This window comes from Artemia franciscana, chromosome 6, assembly GCF_032884065.1.
Source record: "Artemia franciscana chromosome 6, ASM3288406v1, whole genome shotgun sequence".
NCBI classification, from domain to species: Eukaryota; Metazoa; Arthropoda; class Branchiopoda; order Anostraca; family Artemiidae; genus Artemia; species Artemia franciscana.
The window spans coordinates 38,946,700-38,967,205 of record NC_088868.1 but is presented as its reverse complement, the minus strand read 5'-3'; the positions used below and the strand labels follow the sequence as shown (position 1 = coordinate 38,967,205).

Here is a 20,506-nt window from a genome sequence, read left to right as displayed (position 1 = left end):
TGCATAATTCATAGAGAACTTAAAATGTATTGAATATTGTCTTGTATTCAAGTTATAACTTAAATCAAAACAAAGCACAGAGAGAGATTCTTGGGACTTATAAATTTGAAATGTGCAAAGATTTTTTCCTTCAAGGCAATTCTGAGTCAAATTGAACAAGTGACAAAAGTATGTTTGTTTTATACCAGTATAGACAATAATGAAATCTCCCAAGACTATTCTGCAGGCCCACTGGAGAAAATAATGGTGTACAAAACTTTTTCATAACAAATTTGCAATAGAGCTTAAATTAGAAAATTTCCTAACTTTTTCTTAACAAAATTGTAGTTTATTCCTGTGTCTAAACTCCGAATCATTAACTGCTAATATTTCTATTAAATCAAAATCTGTTTTAGCAGATCAAAAAAAATCCTGAATGTTCTCAGTAATAATAAACTCACGCACCTAATAAAAAAAGTGTTTTGTCTTACACAGTTTTGAGACTTATACTATTAGTCAACTAAAAAAGGTAAAGAATTACAACGGCATTGAATAAAATATCTGAAACCAAAATTAAGTGAAATAATCGAGGCAGGAAAGAAGATAGTTTAGAAAATATAGTTTGCACGCACCATCTAATCCTGAGTATACTGTCGAAGGAAATGCAAACATCTTGTGATCTAAAGTGCGGTGTGACCTAAAAGGGTGGTGTACATAAATTAATACTTGAAATGACAGGTCTCTTACACAAAACAGATTAGAAAGGATTTACGAGAGAACGAGTTCTTTGATGCCGAGACAGGTGTGTTTTACGGGGGAATCTTTTCCCACATGTGCCACATCAGAAAGGCTTTTCTTTAGTACAAATTTTTTTATGGTACGATAAACCAGAACTTGAAGAAAACGATTTCTTACATATATAGCATAAAAAAGGTTTTTCTTCAGTATGAGTTTTCTTATGATAAGATAAACTGGAACTTGAAATAAAGCATTTATTACATATATCGCATTTGTAAGGTTTTTCGCCAGTATGAATTCTTATATGATAAGATAAATTGGCATATAGAGTAAAACATTTCTTACATATTTCGCATTTGAAAGGTTTTTCTCCGGTATGAGTTCTTTGATGACCAAATAGGTGTTCTTTTCGGGAGAATGTTTTCTCACACATATCACATTCGAATGGTTTTTCTCCACATTGAGTTTTTTTATGATAAAATAAACTGGAACTTGAAGTAAAGCATTTATTACATATATCGCATTTGAAAGGTTTTTCTCCGGTATGAGTTCTCTGATGACCAGATAGTTGGGCTTTTAGACAGAATGTTTTCCCACATACATCACATTCAAAAGGTTTTTCTCCAGTATGAGTTTTTTTATGATTAGATAAACTGGAACTTGAAGTGAAACATTTATCACATATTTCACATTCGAAAGGTTTTTCTCCGGTATGTGTTCTTTGATGATAAGATAGGTGTTTTTTTCTAAGGAATGTTCTCTCACATGTATCACATTCGAAAGGTTTTACTCCAGTATGATTTTTTTGATGATCAGTTAAGCTGGAACTTGAAGTAAAGCTTTTATTACATATTCCGCATTTGAAAGGTTTTTCGCCGGTATGAGTTCTTTGATGACCAGATAGGTGGTCTTTTCGTAGGAATGTTTTCTCACACACATCACATTCAAAAGGCTTTTCTCCAGTATGAGTTTTTTTATGATAACATAAACTAGAACTTGAAGTAAAGCGTTTATTACATATATCGCATTTGAAAGGTTTTTCTCCGGTATGTATTCTCTGATGACGAGATAGGTGTGCTTTTTGACAGAATGTTTTCCCACATACATCACATTCGAAAGGTTTTTCTCCGGTATGAGTTCTCTGATGACGAGATAGGTGGGCTTTTTGAGAGAATGCTTTCCCACATTCATCACATTCGAAGGGTTTTGTCACATCATTTACAGCAAATACATCAATGTCATTTGGCACCTCTTGGGATTGTTGAAAATCCGAATTCATTTCTTCTTTCACACATGTATTTGCAAATTCATATATGCTGGATAATCCAAATGCTCGTTTGCTGGTATCATTATTATAGAATGTTGCAGCGGGGAGAACTGAAATAACATAAAATACTCTTAAAATGAATAATGAAGTCTTACGTTTTTTATCCTATCTTTTATTTGGTGCACTTTGATTTTAGCATTCCTAACCTTACACAGTTATCATAAATTTAATATTACTAGCTCTTACCCCAATAATTAATTTGCAAGTCAATGTGATGCATTAATTTTATTACACTGTGAATTGTGAATACCTTTTAATTTTAAATTCTTCAGGTTGAGGAAGTACACAGTTTTATTTAAACGTGGTTTGTCTAAAAAAAACCATCGCTGTACTATGTCATGCAAGTAATACATGAACTCCCGACTTCTATCAATAAACACAATTTTTTAAATATAATAATCTACACTCTTTAAAAGAGCAATAATTGTGCATATTAAATTTTTTTCTCGAAAACAGCTCCATGTTTTTTTTTAATTGACAGCCTGAGTTTTTCAATTTATGAAACACGCTTCATTTAAATGACGTCACCAGTTATGTTGTAAGTTTTTATGCATGTTAGAGCCATTAACCAAGTTATGTTAAAAATTATTCACATCCTGATATCTATTTCAATGATAGCAGAGAACTAACTATGTGAAAGAAAAAACTATCAGTCTATTTTCAAAAAGCTTTTGGAACAGCTATATAATTATAAAAAAGAATTGATTATGTAGCTAAAACCCAGTCTTTTATCTGGTTTATCCAAGTATTGCATCAAATCCTGGCTTTTGTAAATTAATATATATTTTTTCCAATAGAATAATGTACCCTCTTAACAGAGATTAGCAGGCTTAGCTGATTAACAGAACCCCCTAACAGAACCCCTCTTTCCTGGTACTTATATTTATTTCGGACAATTTTTTTTCTTTTTAGTTATACTATAATATGTTTATATAATTCTTTACTATACCCAAACAGTTTGTCAAGGGTGGTCAAAGCAATCGAGGAATTATCTTATGAGAAAATAACAGATTTCTGATATAGCTCTTTTTAGGTAGATCTTTCCAAAACAACGAACTATTATCGATGGTACAAAGAATCTCCATAATGCAATGACAATGTGAAATTAGGATTAAAAAAACAGATATCTTAAACCAGGCTAGTGTACAGTTATGTTTTTTAGAGGGAGGGAAGCAAAAACAGCTTGATATGGTTCATTTGAATAAGAAGTGCAAAAATTTGGGACATTAAGGATTTCGGATAGAGTCAAGAAGTATTTTACATCTTTTTAATGCATCAAAATATTTTTGTGTACATTTTTACAAATTAGAAGATCTTGAAAGGGGGTCAAACCTGGGACCCCCTCCCTCTCTAAATAAAACTTTGATTTTGTAGCTAAAACCTGATCTTTTATCCGATTTATCATTAACTCCAAACTTTTGTCAATTAACACATTTTTTCTTCAATTAGAATAATCTACCCTCTTTAAACAAGGAATAATGATACGTTTTTTTCTTGAAAACAGCTCCATGTATTCTTTTTTTTGAAGATTAAAACCCTAAGATTTTCAATTTTGGAAACACACTTCATTTAAATGACATCATGTTTGCACCAGTGTTCTAATGACATCATACACTATTATAATAGTTTATACATGGTAGAGCAATAAACCACGTTACGTTAAAATCACTCACATCATCATATCTATTTTAATGCCGATATTCATAGCAGAGAACTAACAGTGTAAAAATAAATCTATCAGTCTATTTGTCAAAAGCTTTTGGAACAGCCATATTGCCATCAAAAAATATACCTACACGAAGATCCAAAGCGAAAATTTACAATTGTTACAAATGATGATTTGATGGAGCAACGAATCATTACTGTATAAATATAATGATATAATGAGATATATAATATAATGAACCGACAAATAAAAGTTCAAAAGGGATATATCCTTTTAATTGACAGTTGTAATTTATAAAAAAGGTGGATATTCCAGTTACATGAGCAGTGACTGTACATCAGCAAAAACACTGCTGCTGAGGTGAATGAAACAAATGTTAAAATTGTCAATCGCTGACTTAAATTGTTATAAAATTATGATTCTGAAAGAAATAACAGGAAGAAAGAATCCAATTCACTCCGAAATTACTTAATTCAATTGACACTGCAGATTTGCCACCCTATTACTTAAAATAAAGAAAAAACAATAGTTATGCTTATGCATAACTTAGACATTCCAGAAGGGATCTGTAATGGAAGCCACCTAATTATTATTGGATTATGTTTAAACATATTTTTGTTAGAATTATGTACAATTTTAATCCAATAAAAGAGAATCCAGCAAGCCACGTGCTGATCAACAGGACCCCATGGCAGAGCCGCTCTCCTGGTACTTATATTTATTTTGAATAATGTTTCATCTTTTTAGTTATACTGTCATATGCTTAGATAATTTGTTACTATACCCAAGCAGTTAAGCAATCAAGAAATTATTTTACAAGCAAAATTATGATTCTGAAAGAAATAACAGGAAGAAAGAATCGAATTCATTCCGAAATTACTCAATTCAATTGACACTGCAGATTTGCCACCCTATTACTTAAAATAAAGAAAAAACAATAGTTATGTTTATGCGTAACTTCGACATTCCAGAAGGGAACTGTAATGGAAGCCACCTAATTATTATTGGATTATGTTTAAACATATTTTTGTTAGAACTATGTACAATTTTAATCCAATAAAAGAGAATCCAGCAAGCCACGTGCTGATCAACAGGACCCCATGGCAGAGCCGCTCTCCTGGTACTTATATTTATTTTGAATAATGTTTCATCTTTTTAGTTATACTGTCATATGCTTAGAAATAATTTGTTACTATACCCAAGCAGTTGTCAAGGGTGGTCAAAGCAATCAAGAAATTATTTTACAAGCAAATAACAGATTTCTGATGTAGCTCTTTTTAAGTAAGTTGAAAACAATTTTTTTACAGTTTTGAAATACCTTAGTTCTAGAATAGACAGTAGGTGTTCTGAATTGACTTCATCCCTCTTTTTACCACTATAAACGTGTGAACCTATTTTTTCGTTAATTATGAAGGCGTTTCTGGTGATCAAAAAGCTAGTGACATAAAATAAACTAGAAATAAATAAACCAGATAAACTAAAATAAATAAACTAAATAAACTATTTAAATAAAATAAATAAACTAAAATAAACCAGAATAAAAAAAAAAACCGAATCGAGTCTCAAAGAAACTCATCCGCCTACAACACAACAACCCTAAAGTTTTCATTATGCAGTTGACAACAATTATGATACCCCTGAAATCAAGAAATCAAGCAACCTTGAAAATAAGCAATTATCATTTGTGTCTTTCAAATCCAACGGTTGCATGTGACCAAGAGGAGTCACATCAAAAAAATCGAAAAAATTCACGGAATAGTGTCAAGCCAAACATAGGCCACTGGTAATTAAAACAAATGCTAAAATATCAAATTCACTGAGCACATTATGCCCATGATGCACTTTCAGTTTTAGAAAAGGCAACATTTCTAAAAAAGCAATAATTTTTTGTTTTTAAAATCAGCCTTGCACCAAAGAGCCTAATTAAGCCTCATATAAATTATTCACTTCTTTTGTGACAGTGTTGCATTAAAAGCAAATGAAACTAAAGCATTTTAGAAATAATCATTTGACTACCGATTGGTATATTGGCATATTATCAAGGCATAATTCCTAGAACAAGCATATTATTTTAGTTGCATATGTCTTAATCCGAACATAAGAAACAAGAGCATACATATCTTAGTTTGAAGAATCTGTGAGTTCTAGCTAGATCCAAAGCTAAAAAGAAGGTTTCAATCGAAATAAAGTTTGTCTTTTTGTTTTGGGTTTAATTGGGATATAAATTTTTATTTTCAAATAATTAGTCACCCAGGACTATTTTTTAACAAAATGTTGCCTTTCAATTATAGCAAGTACACTCAGCTCCAACAGACACATATCCCTCACACCCTACCACAATTTAGAAGATACACCTAAATTATTTTGAAGACTCACAAAACAAAACAAAAATTCAGGATAACTGAAGCATACCTTTGTCCAGGCCAATATTTGCGTCCAGATTAATATGGTTAGCATCAAGTTTACAACTTTCAGATATCCCAGGAGAAACTGCTAACAGATTGGCTTCAAGCTCCATAAATAATATAGAATGTGTACTTCCAAAAATATCTTTGTGATCATTTGAGAGAGAATCTCCATCTTCTAAAAAATTATAATAAAAGTCAAATAAAAACACTTACAAAAATACAAATCTGTTACTTATAAAACGTTTTGAATTCCACAATATTTTTACGGTACTTTATGGATAAGTAAAATTGGATTGGTTCTATTGACATCTAGAGACCTCATAAAAAAAAATTAATTGACTGATTAAGAGATAATTTAAAAACCCAAAGAATGTCAGAGGATAATCATCAATTGTCATAAGTTGTTTCAAAAGTTTCTCCATTATGGTCGAAGAGATAGCTGCAACCAAGGAAAGAGGAAACTGCAACCCAGGAAGGAGGAACTGCAACCCAAGGAAAGAGGAAACTGCAACCCAGGAAGGAGGACCTGCAACCCATAGCAGCAGAGTGCTTAAAGACTATTCTTCAAAAAAAGCTGACCAACCAGAAAAATAAGAGGTGATTGGAGACTCACCCCTCAGGTGATTATACTGATATAATAGAGCGGAGACTACTATTACTTTGAACTATGCTGTTAGTGAAAAATTGGTTTAATTGAAAGATCCCAATTGGAATTATCATTGTCACTGAACGTTTTAAGCTGCTGCTACTAAAAATCTAAGAGGATCCTAGTAGCAACTAAAAAGATAAGGTAGTACCATTTGCAGTTGCCTTTTAGTCTGTTCAACAAGCTAAAAGTTTTAGTTTGTTCAACAATCTAATATGAACACACAGTTTATTAAAGGGACATATCAGCAATGTCATAACAATGGCTAATTTTAATAGGTTGAAACTTCCAAAGAATTAATGAGAGGGATGTTTAATTGACCAATAGGCAATATGCTAATACTACTGCTGCTACTGGTACTACTGCTATTACTATTAACAGTATTACTAGAAATACCAATAATACTAATGTGACTAGTATTACAACACCGCCTAAGGGTATGAAGGAGAAATTCTCAAGCAGTTTTGGTAGGAAGTTGAACTGAATCACAACAAACCATCTGTATATGGGTCGTCAAAAGGGTGCAACAGCTACATCTTAGGAACAGTTTGGCGTGTGAAGTTGAAGCTAACAGGGCTTATTATGGGGGATATTGAACAACCCAGGGTAATATATTTGCATCCTAATGTTTCTGCTTTTACTCATACTGCTACTACTGGTACTCTACTTTTCTATAGCCCAACTATGGATTTTTATGGAAAAAAAACAAACAAAAAGATATAACATATTTTTTTGCCTGAAAAAGGATACAGTATGTCAATAAAAAACGAACAGTAATTAATTTTAAAAAATATCATAAAGCAAGTTTTTTAAAGAAGAATAGAGCTCCATTAAACCAAAAAGAAGCAGACAAAAAGTCAAATAATCTCCCAAGCATAAAAATACCTACTGCTACTGGTACTCTACTTTTCTATAGCCAAACTATGGATTTTTATGGAAAAAAAAACAAACAAAAAGATATAACATATTTTCTTGCCTGAAAAAGGATACAGTATGTCAATAAAAAACGAACAGTAATTAATTTAAAAAAATATCATAAAGCAAGTTTTTTAAAGAAGAATAGAGCTCCATTAAACCAAAAAGAAGCAGACAAAAAGTCAAATAATCTCCCAAGCATAAAAATACCTACTGCTACTGGTACTCTACTTTTCTATAGCCAAACTATGGATTATTATGGAAAAAAAGAACAAACAAAAAGATATAACATATTTTTTTGCCTGAAAAAGGATACAGTATGTCAATAAAAAACGAACAGTAATTAATTTTAAAAAATATCATAAAGCAAGTTTTTTAAAGAAGAGTAGAGCTCCATTAAACCAAAAAGAAGCAGACAAAAAGTCAAATAATCTCCCAAGCATAAAAATACCTACTGCTACTGGTACTCTACTTTTCTATAGCCAAACTATGGATTTTTATGGAAAAAAAAAAACAAACAAAAAGATATAACATATTTTTTTGCCTGAAAAAGGATACAGTATGTCAATAAAAAACGAACAGTAATTAATTTTGAAAAAAATCATAAAGCAAGTTTTTTAAAAGAAGAATAGAGCTCCATTAAACCAAAAGAAGCAGACAAAAAGTCAAATAATCTCCCAAGCATAAAAATACCGCAAATTACCAGCATCAAACAGAAATTACAATAAATAACCAAGACAAATTCAAAACGAGCAAATATAAACATAAGTAGGGGTGATAACCCTTGTGCCATAGGAGGACCAGAAAATAATTTGGACTATATTGAAAACAAAATGCATTTCAAAAGCTTTCCCTTTTTTACTTTAACAACAGAAAATTATAAAGACTTTAAAGAATAAATATCAGTATATGTATATTAAACAGGCAATCCATGGTTATTAGTTTGTTTTTAATTTGTATAATAATTTCAAAAGTTCATTAAAAAATTGTCACTGTAAGAGGCTGCTTTAAAAAAAAACAAACATAACCATTTTTCTAATGTTATTCAAGACAGTGCAAGGGAACTGAGTACAATAAGATTCCTCAAGAACTTTTCATACATTCTGTAAAATATTTGTCATATTTAAAAAAAAAAAAAATACAGAACACTTTTATGAAGACCTGTATTTCAGCTGCTGAATATAGGAAGGAGCCTTCAATTTTTAAATAAACTTGTAATGTAAACATCAATATTGGCCTATATTTATTTTTTGCTTTCTGGTACTCTAAAAATGAATAATAAACCTCAGACAGTTCATGTTTGGGATCCGCCTAAGCTGTTGAGGAAGGGAGACTGAAACAGCTGTTGCAGAAACATCAACTGCAACAGCACCTTCCATATTAAGTGACTTTGAAGAAAAAAATGTAAAAAATAATACATTGAACCCACTTTGCTCTATACTCAAGCAGTACAATGAATAATGCCTGTGAAAACACCTTAAGATTTTCATTCTATTCAAATATGCAACAATGTTTTGGTTAGAGACAAGATCCTAGTTCTATCAGTTTATAAACAAAGGATGTATACTTCCTGTAAAAGCAATGCAAATTAACCCTCAAGTCAAAAAATCATGTTTCATGTTCCATCTCTTTTGCTCAGCACTATTTATCCTGTAAACTAGATAAAGAAATTGCAAGAGGGAGGTCTAGATGATCCCCATTCTCTGAAATGTCAAAAATTATACATAGAAAACTAGCTAGAAGCCTCATTTTTGCATACTTCTCACCATATAAGGGCAGAAAGACAAAAGGGGTGGGGGTAATTTAAGAGTCTGATGGGTAAGGTGGTTTTTAAATGTGTGGGTTATTAGTTTTAGCAAAGGCAATACAAACAAAATGTTGACAAGATGATGGTTTGGAAACTTCTTTGTTGAAATGTTTATGACTTTTATAGTCTGTTTACTCGGTTTTTCAAGTAAAAGTAGCAGATTTAAGTAGGAAATTGTAATGAATGTCCTAATTTTCTACCAAATATAACAAAAAGAAGCAGCAAATTGAACCAATCAACTCTAACACCAATTACCTTGCTTAACAACAGTGGTGCCATACAGCTGAGGTGCTTCCATGCTTCACAAATTGAGTCTCAAATGCACAGTCAGCTTCTCTTGACTGCTCTAGGCAATTGGAAATATCTGGAATATAAATAACTATATCTTTATAACAGTATTACATATTCCTAAGAAAACAAAGTGCAAAAATCCTTTAAAAAGTTTGAAGATACAGACACAAAAATGGTACAGATTCCATTGTTGAATATGGATATATTGAAATTTGTAGGTAATGACATTTGTAATATATTGATATTTGTAATAATGCTACTAAATAGTACTTTCTACTTATAGCACTTTTTACAACAGTTTACTTCTTTAGCTGGACCAACAGGACCAATGTATTTTTATTTCAATTTCCTGAATTTTAGATTTTTTAGATAAGCATTAAGTATTTAGCCAGGACAGCACAGAAGCAGCCCATTCAACCAAGAAAAATAAAAAACTGTAAAATATCTTAAACTTCAGGGACTAGGCTGCTTAATATTTCCTTTAATTTGCCTTTTGATTTACTAAAAAGGACCAAGAAATTTTGATAACCAAGCTGATGAAAAGTGAAAGACTTATTTAAAGAAAAAAAAAACTTACTTTAGAAATGGTTAAGCAGCCTACAAGCACCAAATCACTTCCAGTTTTAATCACATCAATATTATTATGATAAACCTTTGAGATATTAGATAAATTAGATTTTTCTTAGATTAATATTGTTTTTGTGAGCATGTTGAATCACATATTTGGAAAAACAGAGGTGCAGCATAAAGCTCATGCACTTCAGCATTTCTAATCCAGTTTCTAGAGTCAGCAATCTTATGCTGCCCAAGCAAATACCCAAAAAAGATAGTTTTTTTTACCTAATCTTTTTTTGGATAGAAGGGATAGTGATAGTAATTTTGGAAGGTTCTCAATAGATTAAAAATTGTAAATTCCAGAACCTGAATTTATTATTATGTTTGATTTGTTATATTAGGCTACAGTTATCAAAATGGCATTTCTGCAACATCTCATAAATTACTCATCAGGATGAATTAGAAAGGTTGAGGAAGAACTTGAGCAAGAGGGTTTTGTATTTTGTACATACAGTAAAGGGATGTGGGAGGCAACATGTGTCTGCCTCTAATCTGCCTAGGAGTTTAATCTTATTTAATGGAGCTAACATGAGCATGTTGGTGTCACTCTCCCTTAACTGGGGACTGAACATTCTAAGCAACCCCTCAATCTCAGGCTCTCTCCTCTTTGGTGTCAGCAACACTGGACCAAAAAATAAAGGAATGGTGGTTGAAAAAAAATTTACAAAACTAACCTTATGTGTTAGTTATAGTGAATGTGTGGGATTAGCCTACTTAAGGCTGGTCCTAGACTAGCCTGGCTCACTACAATCTTGGAAAAATATTAATTCAGACTACTATTTCCTTGGGCCTAGACTAGAATCAAGTAATCCCATAAATATGCCTCATAGGTTTAATGATGCCATTTCTCATCTTCTATTGTTTAAAATATTTAAAAAAATAATAAACTAAAAAAAAGACATACTCAACTTCAATTTTTATTTAGTCATAAAATTTGAAATTACCAAATATTATTAGTTAAAATTATTCATTAAAAGAGCTAGGTGTAGATTGTACTAATCAATTAGCCTTGGTCAATATAGTCAAAACTAAAGTCATTGGCCTGAATACCAGTCAGATAAGCAGCTTGTGCTTTATAGACAGTAACTAGAAAAAAATGAAAGCTTCATTATCTTGGCTTGCTAGTAGATTCTTGTGGAGGCTGTGACCTCTGTAAAGATTCTTTATTAATATAAGTATACTGTCTATACTGTAAAGAATAGAATCAACAAAACCCAAGCCATACTTTCTCAGCTTTGCTATAAAGCATTGGGTCTGTTCTATTCTATGCAGTTGAGACCTGGCCACTGAAAGCACTTCATCTCCATGATTTGCAAGTCATTTGACCAGTGCTGTTTATCAAAAATCCTGAGGATTTGATACTCCAACACAATCTCAAATGCTGAAGTGCATCACTACTCCTATATAATCTAGCCTATAGCCAGGGGGTTGACTTTGCCACATCATGAGAAGACTCAATGACTGCATCATCAAGCAAGTGCTTCTAGCTACTCCTCTGTCAGATTTGTACAAATGCGGGGGGGGGGGGGTCAATTGAGAATTTGGTGGGCAGCTGTCAGAAACAGATATCCACCATATGGCAAATATGGGGTAAAGTTCATTTGAGATGCAAATGAATATTACATTTAGAATCAGGATGCAATTCCTGGTATATATTTGCACAGTAGGTGGGTTGGGGGTAGCCTATATACTCTGTAAATATGTAGGCTGGATTCTAAGGAATTCATGAATTTCTAAGAAAACCTGGAAAAACAAGGAAAGAAGAGAATATAAGTGGGTAAAATTCTAGTTAATTGACTTCTTGCTATCTTGGAAAGGGTTTAGGTTAGGAAAATGAAACTTTCAGGGATGAGTCTGCAGGCTAAAATATGTCCTGGGAAGGTATTTTAAAGTACCCATCTCTACTCCTTCTCTCTCTAGAGGGCCTTCCTACATGACATGTCTATACCTATTGAAATTTTGACACAACATCATTTTACCTTAATTTTCAGTTACTAGTTGCTTTTTCTCTGCCTTTAGCTCTGAAAATGCAATTCCTGTTATTTGAGCAGAATTTTGAGCCATATTAATGATTTTTTTTCAAAATTTAGGAAATGTATTTGCATATCTTTAAAACCTTATAAAATGGAATTGAACAAAGTTATGAAGCTGAAAACAATTTGTTGTACTTCAATTAAGCAGAAGATCTATTTTGCAAGGTTTCATTTTTATAACACACATATTTTTAAAGGGCATCAAAGGTCAGGGCCCTCAAGAGGGAGAAGGAGTGGAGGTAGTTGCTTCAAAATACCTTCCCGGGACATACTTTAGCCTGTAGTTTTATCCCTAAAAGTTTCATTCTCATAACCTAAACCCTTTCTGAGATAGCAAGAAGTCAATTCACTAGAATTTTACCTATAAGTGTTATCTTCCTGCAAAATGAGCTATCTATGATTATTCTGCATATTATGGAGTAAGAATTGTTTTCTTAACAAGTTTCCTTATGTCCATCTGGGCTCCAAAGCTTATAATGTTGGTTGGCTAATTTAAAGATTTGTATACACACTATCAAATAAGCCATCTGGTAGTATTGATCAGAAATGCCTCAATATGATTGGTGGATTTCAGAAGTGGATTGCTGCTAGCTCCACTTTGCTGAATAGGTGGCACGAAATCGCAACAAATGGGAGTCAACCATACGGGCGAGGCGTTTAAGTCTGATCCTGCAGCAATGGCAAGTACAAGTAACATATTAGTCTAGGCTACTTTATTATTTATAAAATGAAAAAAGTATTTTCTTTAAATTGAAGTATTTTCTGTCCCTGGAAAAAATTTAAACATTAAAGAAAATAAATTATAAAATGAGAGAGAATAAACTAGACGAACCGACTGCTTTATTATTTGTTAAGTAAAAAAATCCATTTTGTATGTTCTTCATATTGGTTCTTTTCCCTGAACTTGGCCTGAAAAAGTCAGGTGAATCTGGCCACAAATAAACTGACACATCATATTCTTCAAAAAAAGTAAATGCACCCTTATCTTCCTCGGGAGAGACACTCGATCGAATTTTAGATCCAAAGGTAGAGTAATGTTCAGAAGCTTATTCGATATTCCCGCTACCAGGAGAAATTCTACCCACAAGACTGATCTGGTTTAATCACAGATTTAATTAGCCTTCATGTTTTTCCAGGATTACCTTCTGTTTCTCTGAAGGGCTTGGTCACAACGTGGTTCTCAGCACTTGGTGATGCTCTTCTATAGGTAAGAGTCAAAATCCTAGATTGCACAAAGTCTCCATTCATTCCGGAGGTCTAACGGACTTCTTACTGCCCGGTCCTAAGCCGGCTTAAGCACTTCGGTGTGGACTTGAGAAAATGTGCTGGTTAACGTCCTGTATTGGTATTTGGGACCAGTGCTTTTCCTGAGGCCAAAAGAGTCTCAATGATTTAAAGCACATGACAATTACAACTGGCACTCTTAAGCCTATTACCTCCGATTCATTGTGTATTCATGCTTACAAATATTATGCTACTATGGGGAGGCAACACATAGCAGACAAATTAGCTAGAAAGAGGTTTTTCAGCACGAAAACAGATCCAGCCCAGAAGAACTATCCTTTAATTAGAGTCCTGTGCGATCGCTCTGTCTGTTTACTTGGCTATAATTCCTTGAAGGGTACCACTCCTCAAGGGGGAATAGAGTGACCTTGCAAATGAGGACCTTGCAGGTACCCAAAATGGTCGAAACAGCCCTTTGCAGGGGCCATCGTCCATAGATCTGGATTTTACGCCCTGTCGTAGTTGTTCTCCTATAGATGATCCTCCCACAATGGAGTAAATTTCCTTCTTCCTCCTCCACCAGTATTTACGGCCTCGGTTTCTATTATTTACCCATAGGGACCAGGTCTCCTCTTGGTCCGTGCCCCAAATGGAGGTACCCTACATATCTTTACGGCGTTCCCCTATTGCCACCTTGGGACACAATGAGTGACCTGGGAGAGGCCGATACTGAGTAGTAGACTCATAAATCAAAAATGGATATACATATATACATAAATACATACATACAGTCTGGCTCTGACTAACGGTTGAGATAAGAGATGATCGCACTGTTTTTATTTCTCTAAAGGGTGCGAGAGCAATAGTTTAGTTTTTCCAATTTTTCCCTCTGTCACTGATTTCAGTTTATTGTGAGACATTGCTTCTTATATCAACAAGTGAGTAATTTGCTGTTTTAGTTATTATTTTAGAATTGGAGCGAAACCTTACAATTACCGATAGTACAATAAATAGCCTGAAAGCCCTCGAAAAAGGCATCAGATCAAAATCAAAGTTGTACCATCGGAATCGGTATGGTCAAAAATATATACAGGATAATTAGACCCCACCTTGAACAACAAAGAAAATCATTTTTTTTTTTTTTTTTTTTTGCATGGGCAACACTAATCTGTCTTTTTTCCTTTTCTTTAACCAGAGCTAGCGAGTTACCAGAACACCAAAAAGAGATGTGTAATGGCACATTCGAACGGAAACTAAAATTGCCCGCGCCTTCCAAGCAACCAAAAAGATTGGAAGATAGCTACGCCCCCTCCCTAAGGTCTCCTTCTCCTAAAGTCGGTCGATCAGGATTATGAGATTGCATTTTCCCCAGTCATAGTCAAAAGGCCCAAGAAACACACCCTCGGCGACAACCCGACGCTCCACAGGCCCCCGAAAAGGGCTGTAAATTACCCAGTTATAGTCCTATAAAATCCAAAAGACTAAACTAGATTCAATCAAGAGGGTTGAACTAGATTCAACAATAATTATTATTTGAAACGGAATGAATTAAAAAAAACATTCCTTTATTATTTGTTACTTGAAAAAAAAGTTTTACATATTTTCCAATTAGTTATTTCCCCTGAATTCGGCCCTGGATACGTCATGCGACTCGTCCTTTTGAGCATCTCCACTCCTATATTTTAGCAATAAGAGACATAAAATACAAGGTTATGTCAAAGGGATATTTAGAAGCCGTGGCTCTAGACGTGGATAGCTTCTTTATTTTAAGGCTTTATTGTTAATAGCCAATTATTGCAATATTTTGATTCGAAAATGTACTATTTTTTCGCAAGGACCATTCGTATACAAACTGTCGTAGAAACTTCAGAAGGAGCACATTGAAATGGAAATTGAAAGTTTTAGTGCGTTTTAAAAGAGTCAAAAGTGATTGAAGGGCATCAGACCCCACAAAATCCCTTTTCTACCAAATGTATCTGATCAAAATTTTGAGATAGCCATAATGTTCTAAGTAGTCAAACAGCCTTATCAGACAACAGCTATAATCTATGTAAGTTTCCCATTGTTTAGATATCAGTTTTGTGGAACGAGTAGTCGCCGAAGCCTTTGATGTTCATTCGATTGAAAATCCAGTGTTCAGGTTTCAAATTTAAAAGGGATAAAAAAAAATAGCTCCCACCCCCTTCCTTCTCTTCCTTTTTCCCCAAATGCATCTAGTAAAAATTTTGAGATTAACATTTGTTCAAAATACTCCAATTTTCAAATGAGTATGCCTCTGATTTAATACAATCCCCTCATGGGGCAAGGGTTGTAAGCTACACAAGTTTCAAATTGTTATGGTATAATGTTTGAAATATTCGGTCATGGGAATGTTTGAAAGTCCTGGGCCAGCCCAGAAAACAGCGGACCGCAGATCACTTCTTGATTTTGAGGCAATGTGGTTACAACCCAAGGGCATGATCTATGCAATTTCTAGATTTGTTTTCTTCTTTTCCTCTGATTTATTCCTTTATTCATAATGGGTAAATGAAAAATGATAACGCAAAAAATGCGTTTGCGCCGTAGCAATAGCGAACGGAGTGTAAGATGTGGGGTTAATACAGTATAATAGATAAATCCTCCCTTTAGTTAATTTTTATATTCAAAATAATTTGAAAGGGGGAACATGTTTAAGAAATATTTGTACACTTCAGATCAAGTGCAGTGCAGAAACACCATCTAAGTTAAGAGAAATGTGGACAGAGTGTATTATTTTTTCTTACTAAGGCACTTCCTACAGAAGAAGTAGTCGTAGATGTTTGGTAGTAATTTATCTGACTGAAAATTGAAAGTTCTCATGCCCTTCTAAGAGCTAAGTGACTGGGGGGCAACTTGCCCCTATGCACTTTTTTCCCTAAAAGCATTCCATTCAACTTTTGAGATAGCTATTTTGTTCAAAATAGTCCAACATTCAAATAATTTTGATTCCATGGTACCCCCCTCCACAGGGCCCCGGGCTGTACACTCTGCAAGTTTTTCATTGTAGAAATGCAAATATTGAAAGGAAGGTTGGCTGTGTAAACTTTGGAGGAGGCTCACTCGATTGAAAATCGAATGCTACAGTACCATTTTTTTTGGGGTAAAAACTAATCAGATATCTCCCTCAACCTACTCAAAGATTTCACATCAATAGTTTAATCAATAGTTATATTGAGTTATCATCGAGAGCATGATAACCATTTGAAAATTTCGATCGGATGTTTGATTGGCAGAGCAGATAAAACTGGTACGGGAGGAGAACTGATTGACCTCCAACAGCTTTCTCATATCCCCAATAAGTTTCAACTTCATACCTTGGGCTGCTCCTAAGACATTTCAGGTATGCCTTTTATCAACCGGATGCACATGTGTTTTTTTTAGCTTAGTTCAACATACCCCTCAACATTTTCGGTTATAACTTTTAGAAACAGCCAAGATAATACATTTCACCTTTTCCAAGTTAAAATACTGCATCTAAATAAATGGGCAAAATTTCACCTTGCCGAAGGGGCCGGGTGTGCAGAACATCCCCGGAGAAATAGTTATTAAGCGTTTTTTCATTTTTAACAATATAGTTTTTTCAAAATTTTCGATCAGCGTTGAAGGGAAGATGCATATATTAAGGAGCAAAGGATGCTGGTGCTTTTAAGCTGATATTTTTTGTTTTTCATGTTCCGTTTTCAATTATCTAGAACAGTTTATCTTTCAACACGTGGTTTAAATTTAGCTTTTTCACTTGATTAGCCTCATTATGTGAGTTTAAGTGATACTTGAAAACAAAACAATGTTGGTATCATTTTATATATTTTTCTTGCACAATAATATTGGCATGTTTCTTTTTTGCTAGATTCAAAAATAATGACACTGAATTGGTTTTTGCCACCCGTAGGATATACGTAGATAATTTCTTAGACCAGGCTGTTTTTCCATTCACAAGAGTTTAAGAAAGTTTAAGAGAGAAAAACGGGTTTAATATAAATCAAGCTGTGAACAAAACGTACTAAAAAAAGAACAGAGCAAAAACCATTAATTAATAAAAAAATTCCCAATATTTCAGCCCCCCATCCAGGAACCTGTATCGACAGTAAAAAAGAGAGAAAACAAAAATAATTTGATTCATAAAAAAAAACCACACACACAAGAAGGAAAGAAAAAACAAGCAAATAAATAAAACTTAGTTGTAACACAGAAAAGAAACAACGGAATCTCTAGATTTTTTTCCTCAATAGGATCAGATTGGCGAATGGAATCTGTCTAAATAAATTACTATATTTATTTCAAAGAAATTAAAAACAAGAGCCAAGAGCTCATACGGCACTTGTGGCAAGAGCCAAGAGTTCATATGGCATAAGCTCTATAAGGAAAATTCTAAGAATCTATAGATTGATTTAAAAAGAAAATAAAAGCCTTAATGCTGGTCGGGATTTAAAATAAGAGCTCTGAGACACGAGTTCCTTCTAAATATCAAATTTCATTGAGATCCGGTCACCCGTTCTTAAGTTAAAAATACCTCAATTTTTCCAAATTAACTACCCCCCCCCAACTCCCCAAAAAAGACCGGATCCGTTCCAATTATGTCAATCACATATCTAGAGCTTGTGCTTATCCTTCCCATTAATTTTCATCCCGATCTCTCCACTCTAAGTGTTTTCCAAGATTTCCGGTTTCCAATATTTCTGTTTCCCCCTATGTCCCCGGATCCGATTCAAATTGAATATGGAGCATATGAGACATAAAATCTTTCTATATATCAATTTTCATTAAGGTCCGATCACCCATTCGTAAGATAAAGAAATCGGAATTTTTCCGTTATCTAAGATATCTGGTTTCCCCCTCCAACTCCCCCCCCCCCAATTTCACCGGATCTAGTCGTGATTTAGAATAAAAGCTCTGAAGCACAAGATTCTTCTAAATATCAAATTTCATTAAGATCTGATCACCCGTTCGAAGTTACAAGTACCTCATTTTTTCTAATTTTTCCGAATTAACACCCCCCCCCAAAAAAAAAAAAACCCAAAGAAAGTGGATCCGGTCTGATTATTTCAGGCACGTATGTTGGACTTGTGATTTTTCTTCCCATCAAATTTTATCCTGATCTCTCCACTCTTTTACAAGATTTCTGGTTGCCACAACCCCAACGGCCCCCAATGACACTGGATCCGGTCGGAAATTAAAATAAGAGATCTGAGTTACGAGGTTCTTTCCAAGTTACGTTCCAATTATGTCAATTCCATATCTAGAACTTGTGCTTATTCTTCCCATTAATTTTCATCCCGATCTCTCCACTCCAAGTGTTTTCCAAGATTTCCGGTTTCCAATATTTCTGTTTCCCCCCTCCATATAATAATATTAAGAACCAAAAAATAAAAACCTTAAGAACCAAGAACTTTGAAAGATCTAAAAACAAATGATTCTCTAATAATAACGAAAGCTGATAAGAGGAATACTGAGGCAATTCTAGAAAGAGATGAATATGATAATAAAATGGAAACAATTCTAGAGGATAGTTCAAATTAAAAAATAATAATACAGACCCGACTGAATTGTAAGTAGCAAAATTAAGAAAGGATTTAGCAGACCTTAAGACTAACGAAAATATCACACCACAAATGTATGATAAGTTCCTTCCGAAACGACCAGTCTGCCCAAGAATATACGGTGTGCCAAAAATACATAAAATTGCTATTCCTCTGAGACTTATAGTGTCGACTACTAGCTCAGCAACTTATAAGATTGAAAAATGGGTAGTAAAGACACTTAAACCTTTACTACATCACCAAAATTCTTACATTGAAAACTCGGAAATTCAAAAAATAGGTTTATAAATGTAGAAATATCAAATGAATCTGGGTTGTTTAATTTTGATACAAAATCAATGTATACACATATTTCTTTTGATAAATCTTTTAGTATTTTATCCAAGAAACTTGAAGAACATAAAGATGGGGTAGAGGATTCATCTGCGGGAATCGAAATAGAAACTATATAAAATTTAGTTGAAATAGCTAGTAATTATACGAACTATTTTAAATTTAGAGATAATTTTCTCCATCAAATTAGGGGTACCAATGGGAGGACTTTAAGAATTAACAAATTTAGACCCATATTTGTTAAAACATAAGTTTTGGGGAAGATCTTTGGATGATATTTTAGGTATTTTAAGTCATAGAGAATCTGAAATTACGGGTTTTCTACAATATTGAAAGTTTTTAGAAGGGGACTTCGTTTTTACACAATTGAAAAAGAAACAGGCAATAAGTCACCGTATTTGGATATCTGGATCCATGAAAATAATAATAAATTAGCCTTTTCAATTTATCGTAAACCGACCAACAATAACCACTATTTGTCTTTCATGTCAAATCACCGAATCCAAGTAAAAAGAGGAGTCCTAGTTCATAGGGCATTACATTAGCATCACCAGAATACACAAGTAAGGAACTAATTTCCATTAAGGACATTTTAATAGGTAATAGATACCCTGAATGTTTTATTAAACAGGGTATCCTTAAGGGATACACTTTTTGTTTTATACCAGTACAAACAATAAGGAAATCTCCCAAGACTGTTCTGCAGGCCCACTGGAGAAGACAATTGTGTATAACACTTTTTCATATCAATTTATAGCCTAGCTTAAATTAGAATATTCAATATCTAACCTTTTCCTCAAAAAATGTTGTAGTGTGCTCCTATGTCTAAACTGCAAAAAATTAAATGTTAGTATTTTTATTAAATCAAAATGTGGTTGAGCCAATCCAAAAAAAACAAACACTTCCAAATGTTCTCAGTAATAATAAACTCACTCACCTAATAAAAACAAAATGTCCCTTATATTACAT

At 33.4% G+C, this 20,506-nt stretch overlaps 1 protein-coding gene across 6 annotated transcripts; it reads right to left on the bottom strand.

Annotated features, from left to right (window-relative positions):
• Positions 1-34: 34 nt before the first annotated feature.
• Positions 35-20,465, bottom strand: LOC136028409 (zinc finger protein OZF-like). 6 transcript variants are annotated; one of them, XM_065706242.1, is made up of 4 exons: positions 20,327-20,465; positions 9,742-9,850; positions 6,123-6,293; positions 35-2,094 (listed from the first exon to the last, which is right to left on the bottom strand). In XM_065706242.1, exons 2-4 carry the CDS (start codon positions 9,782-9,784, stop codon positions 821-823), a joined length of 1,488 nt encoding a protein of 495 aa, XP_065562314.1. In that variant the 5' UTR covers positions 9,785-9,850; positions 20,327-20,465; the 3' UTR covers positions 35-820. The 6 variants fall into 6 exon arrangements, with proteins under 6 accessions (XP_065562314.1, XP_065562312.1, XP_065562313.1 ...); XM_065706240.1 differs by lacking the exon at positions 20,327-20,465 and adding an exon at positions 13,258-13,380; XM_065706241.1 differs by lacking the exon at positions 20,327-20,465 and adding an exon at positions 12,938-13,003.
• Positions 20,466-20,506: the final 41 nt, after the last annotated feature.

Excerpts from the sequence above, each read along its gene's own strand:
- LOC136028409 (XM_065706242.1), bottom strand. The coding sequence starts at position 9,784 with ATGGAAGCACCTCAGCTGTATGGCACCACTGTTGTTAAGCAAG. Across the intron at positions 6,294-9,741 it reads CACCACTGTTGTTAAGCAAG|AAGATGGAGATTCTCTCTCA; the intron begins GTAATTGGTGTT and ends ATAATTTTTTAG. Across the intron at positions 2,095-6,122 it reads AAATATTGGCCTGGACAAAG|TTCTCCCCGCTGCAACATTC; the intron begins GTATGCTTCAGT and ends ATGTTATTTCAG.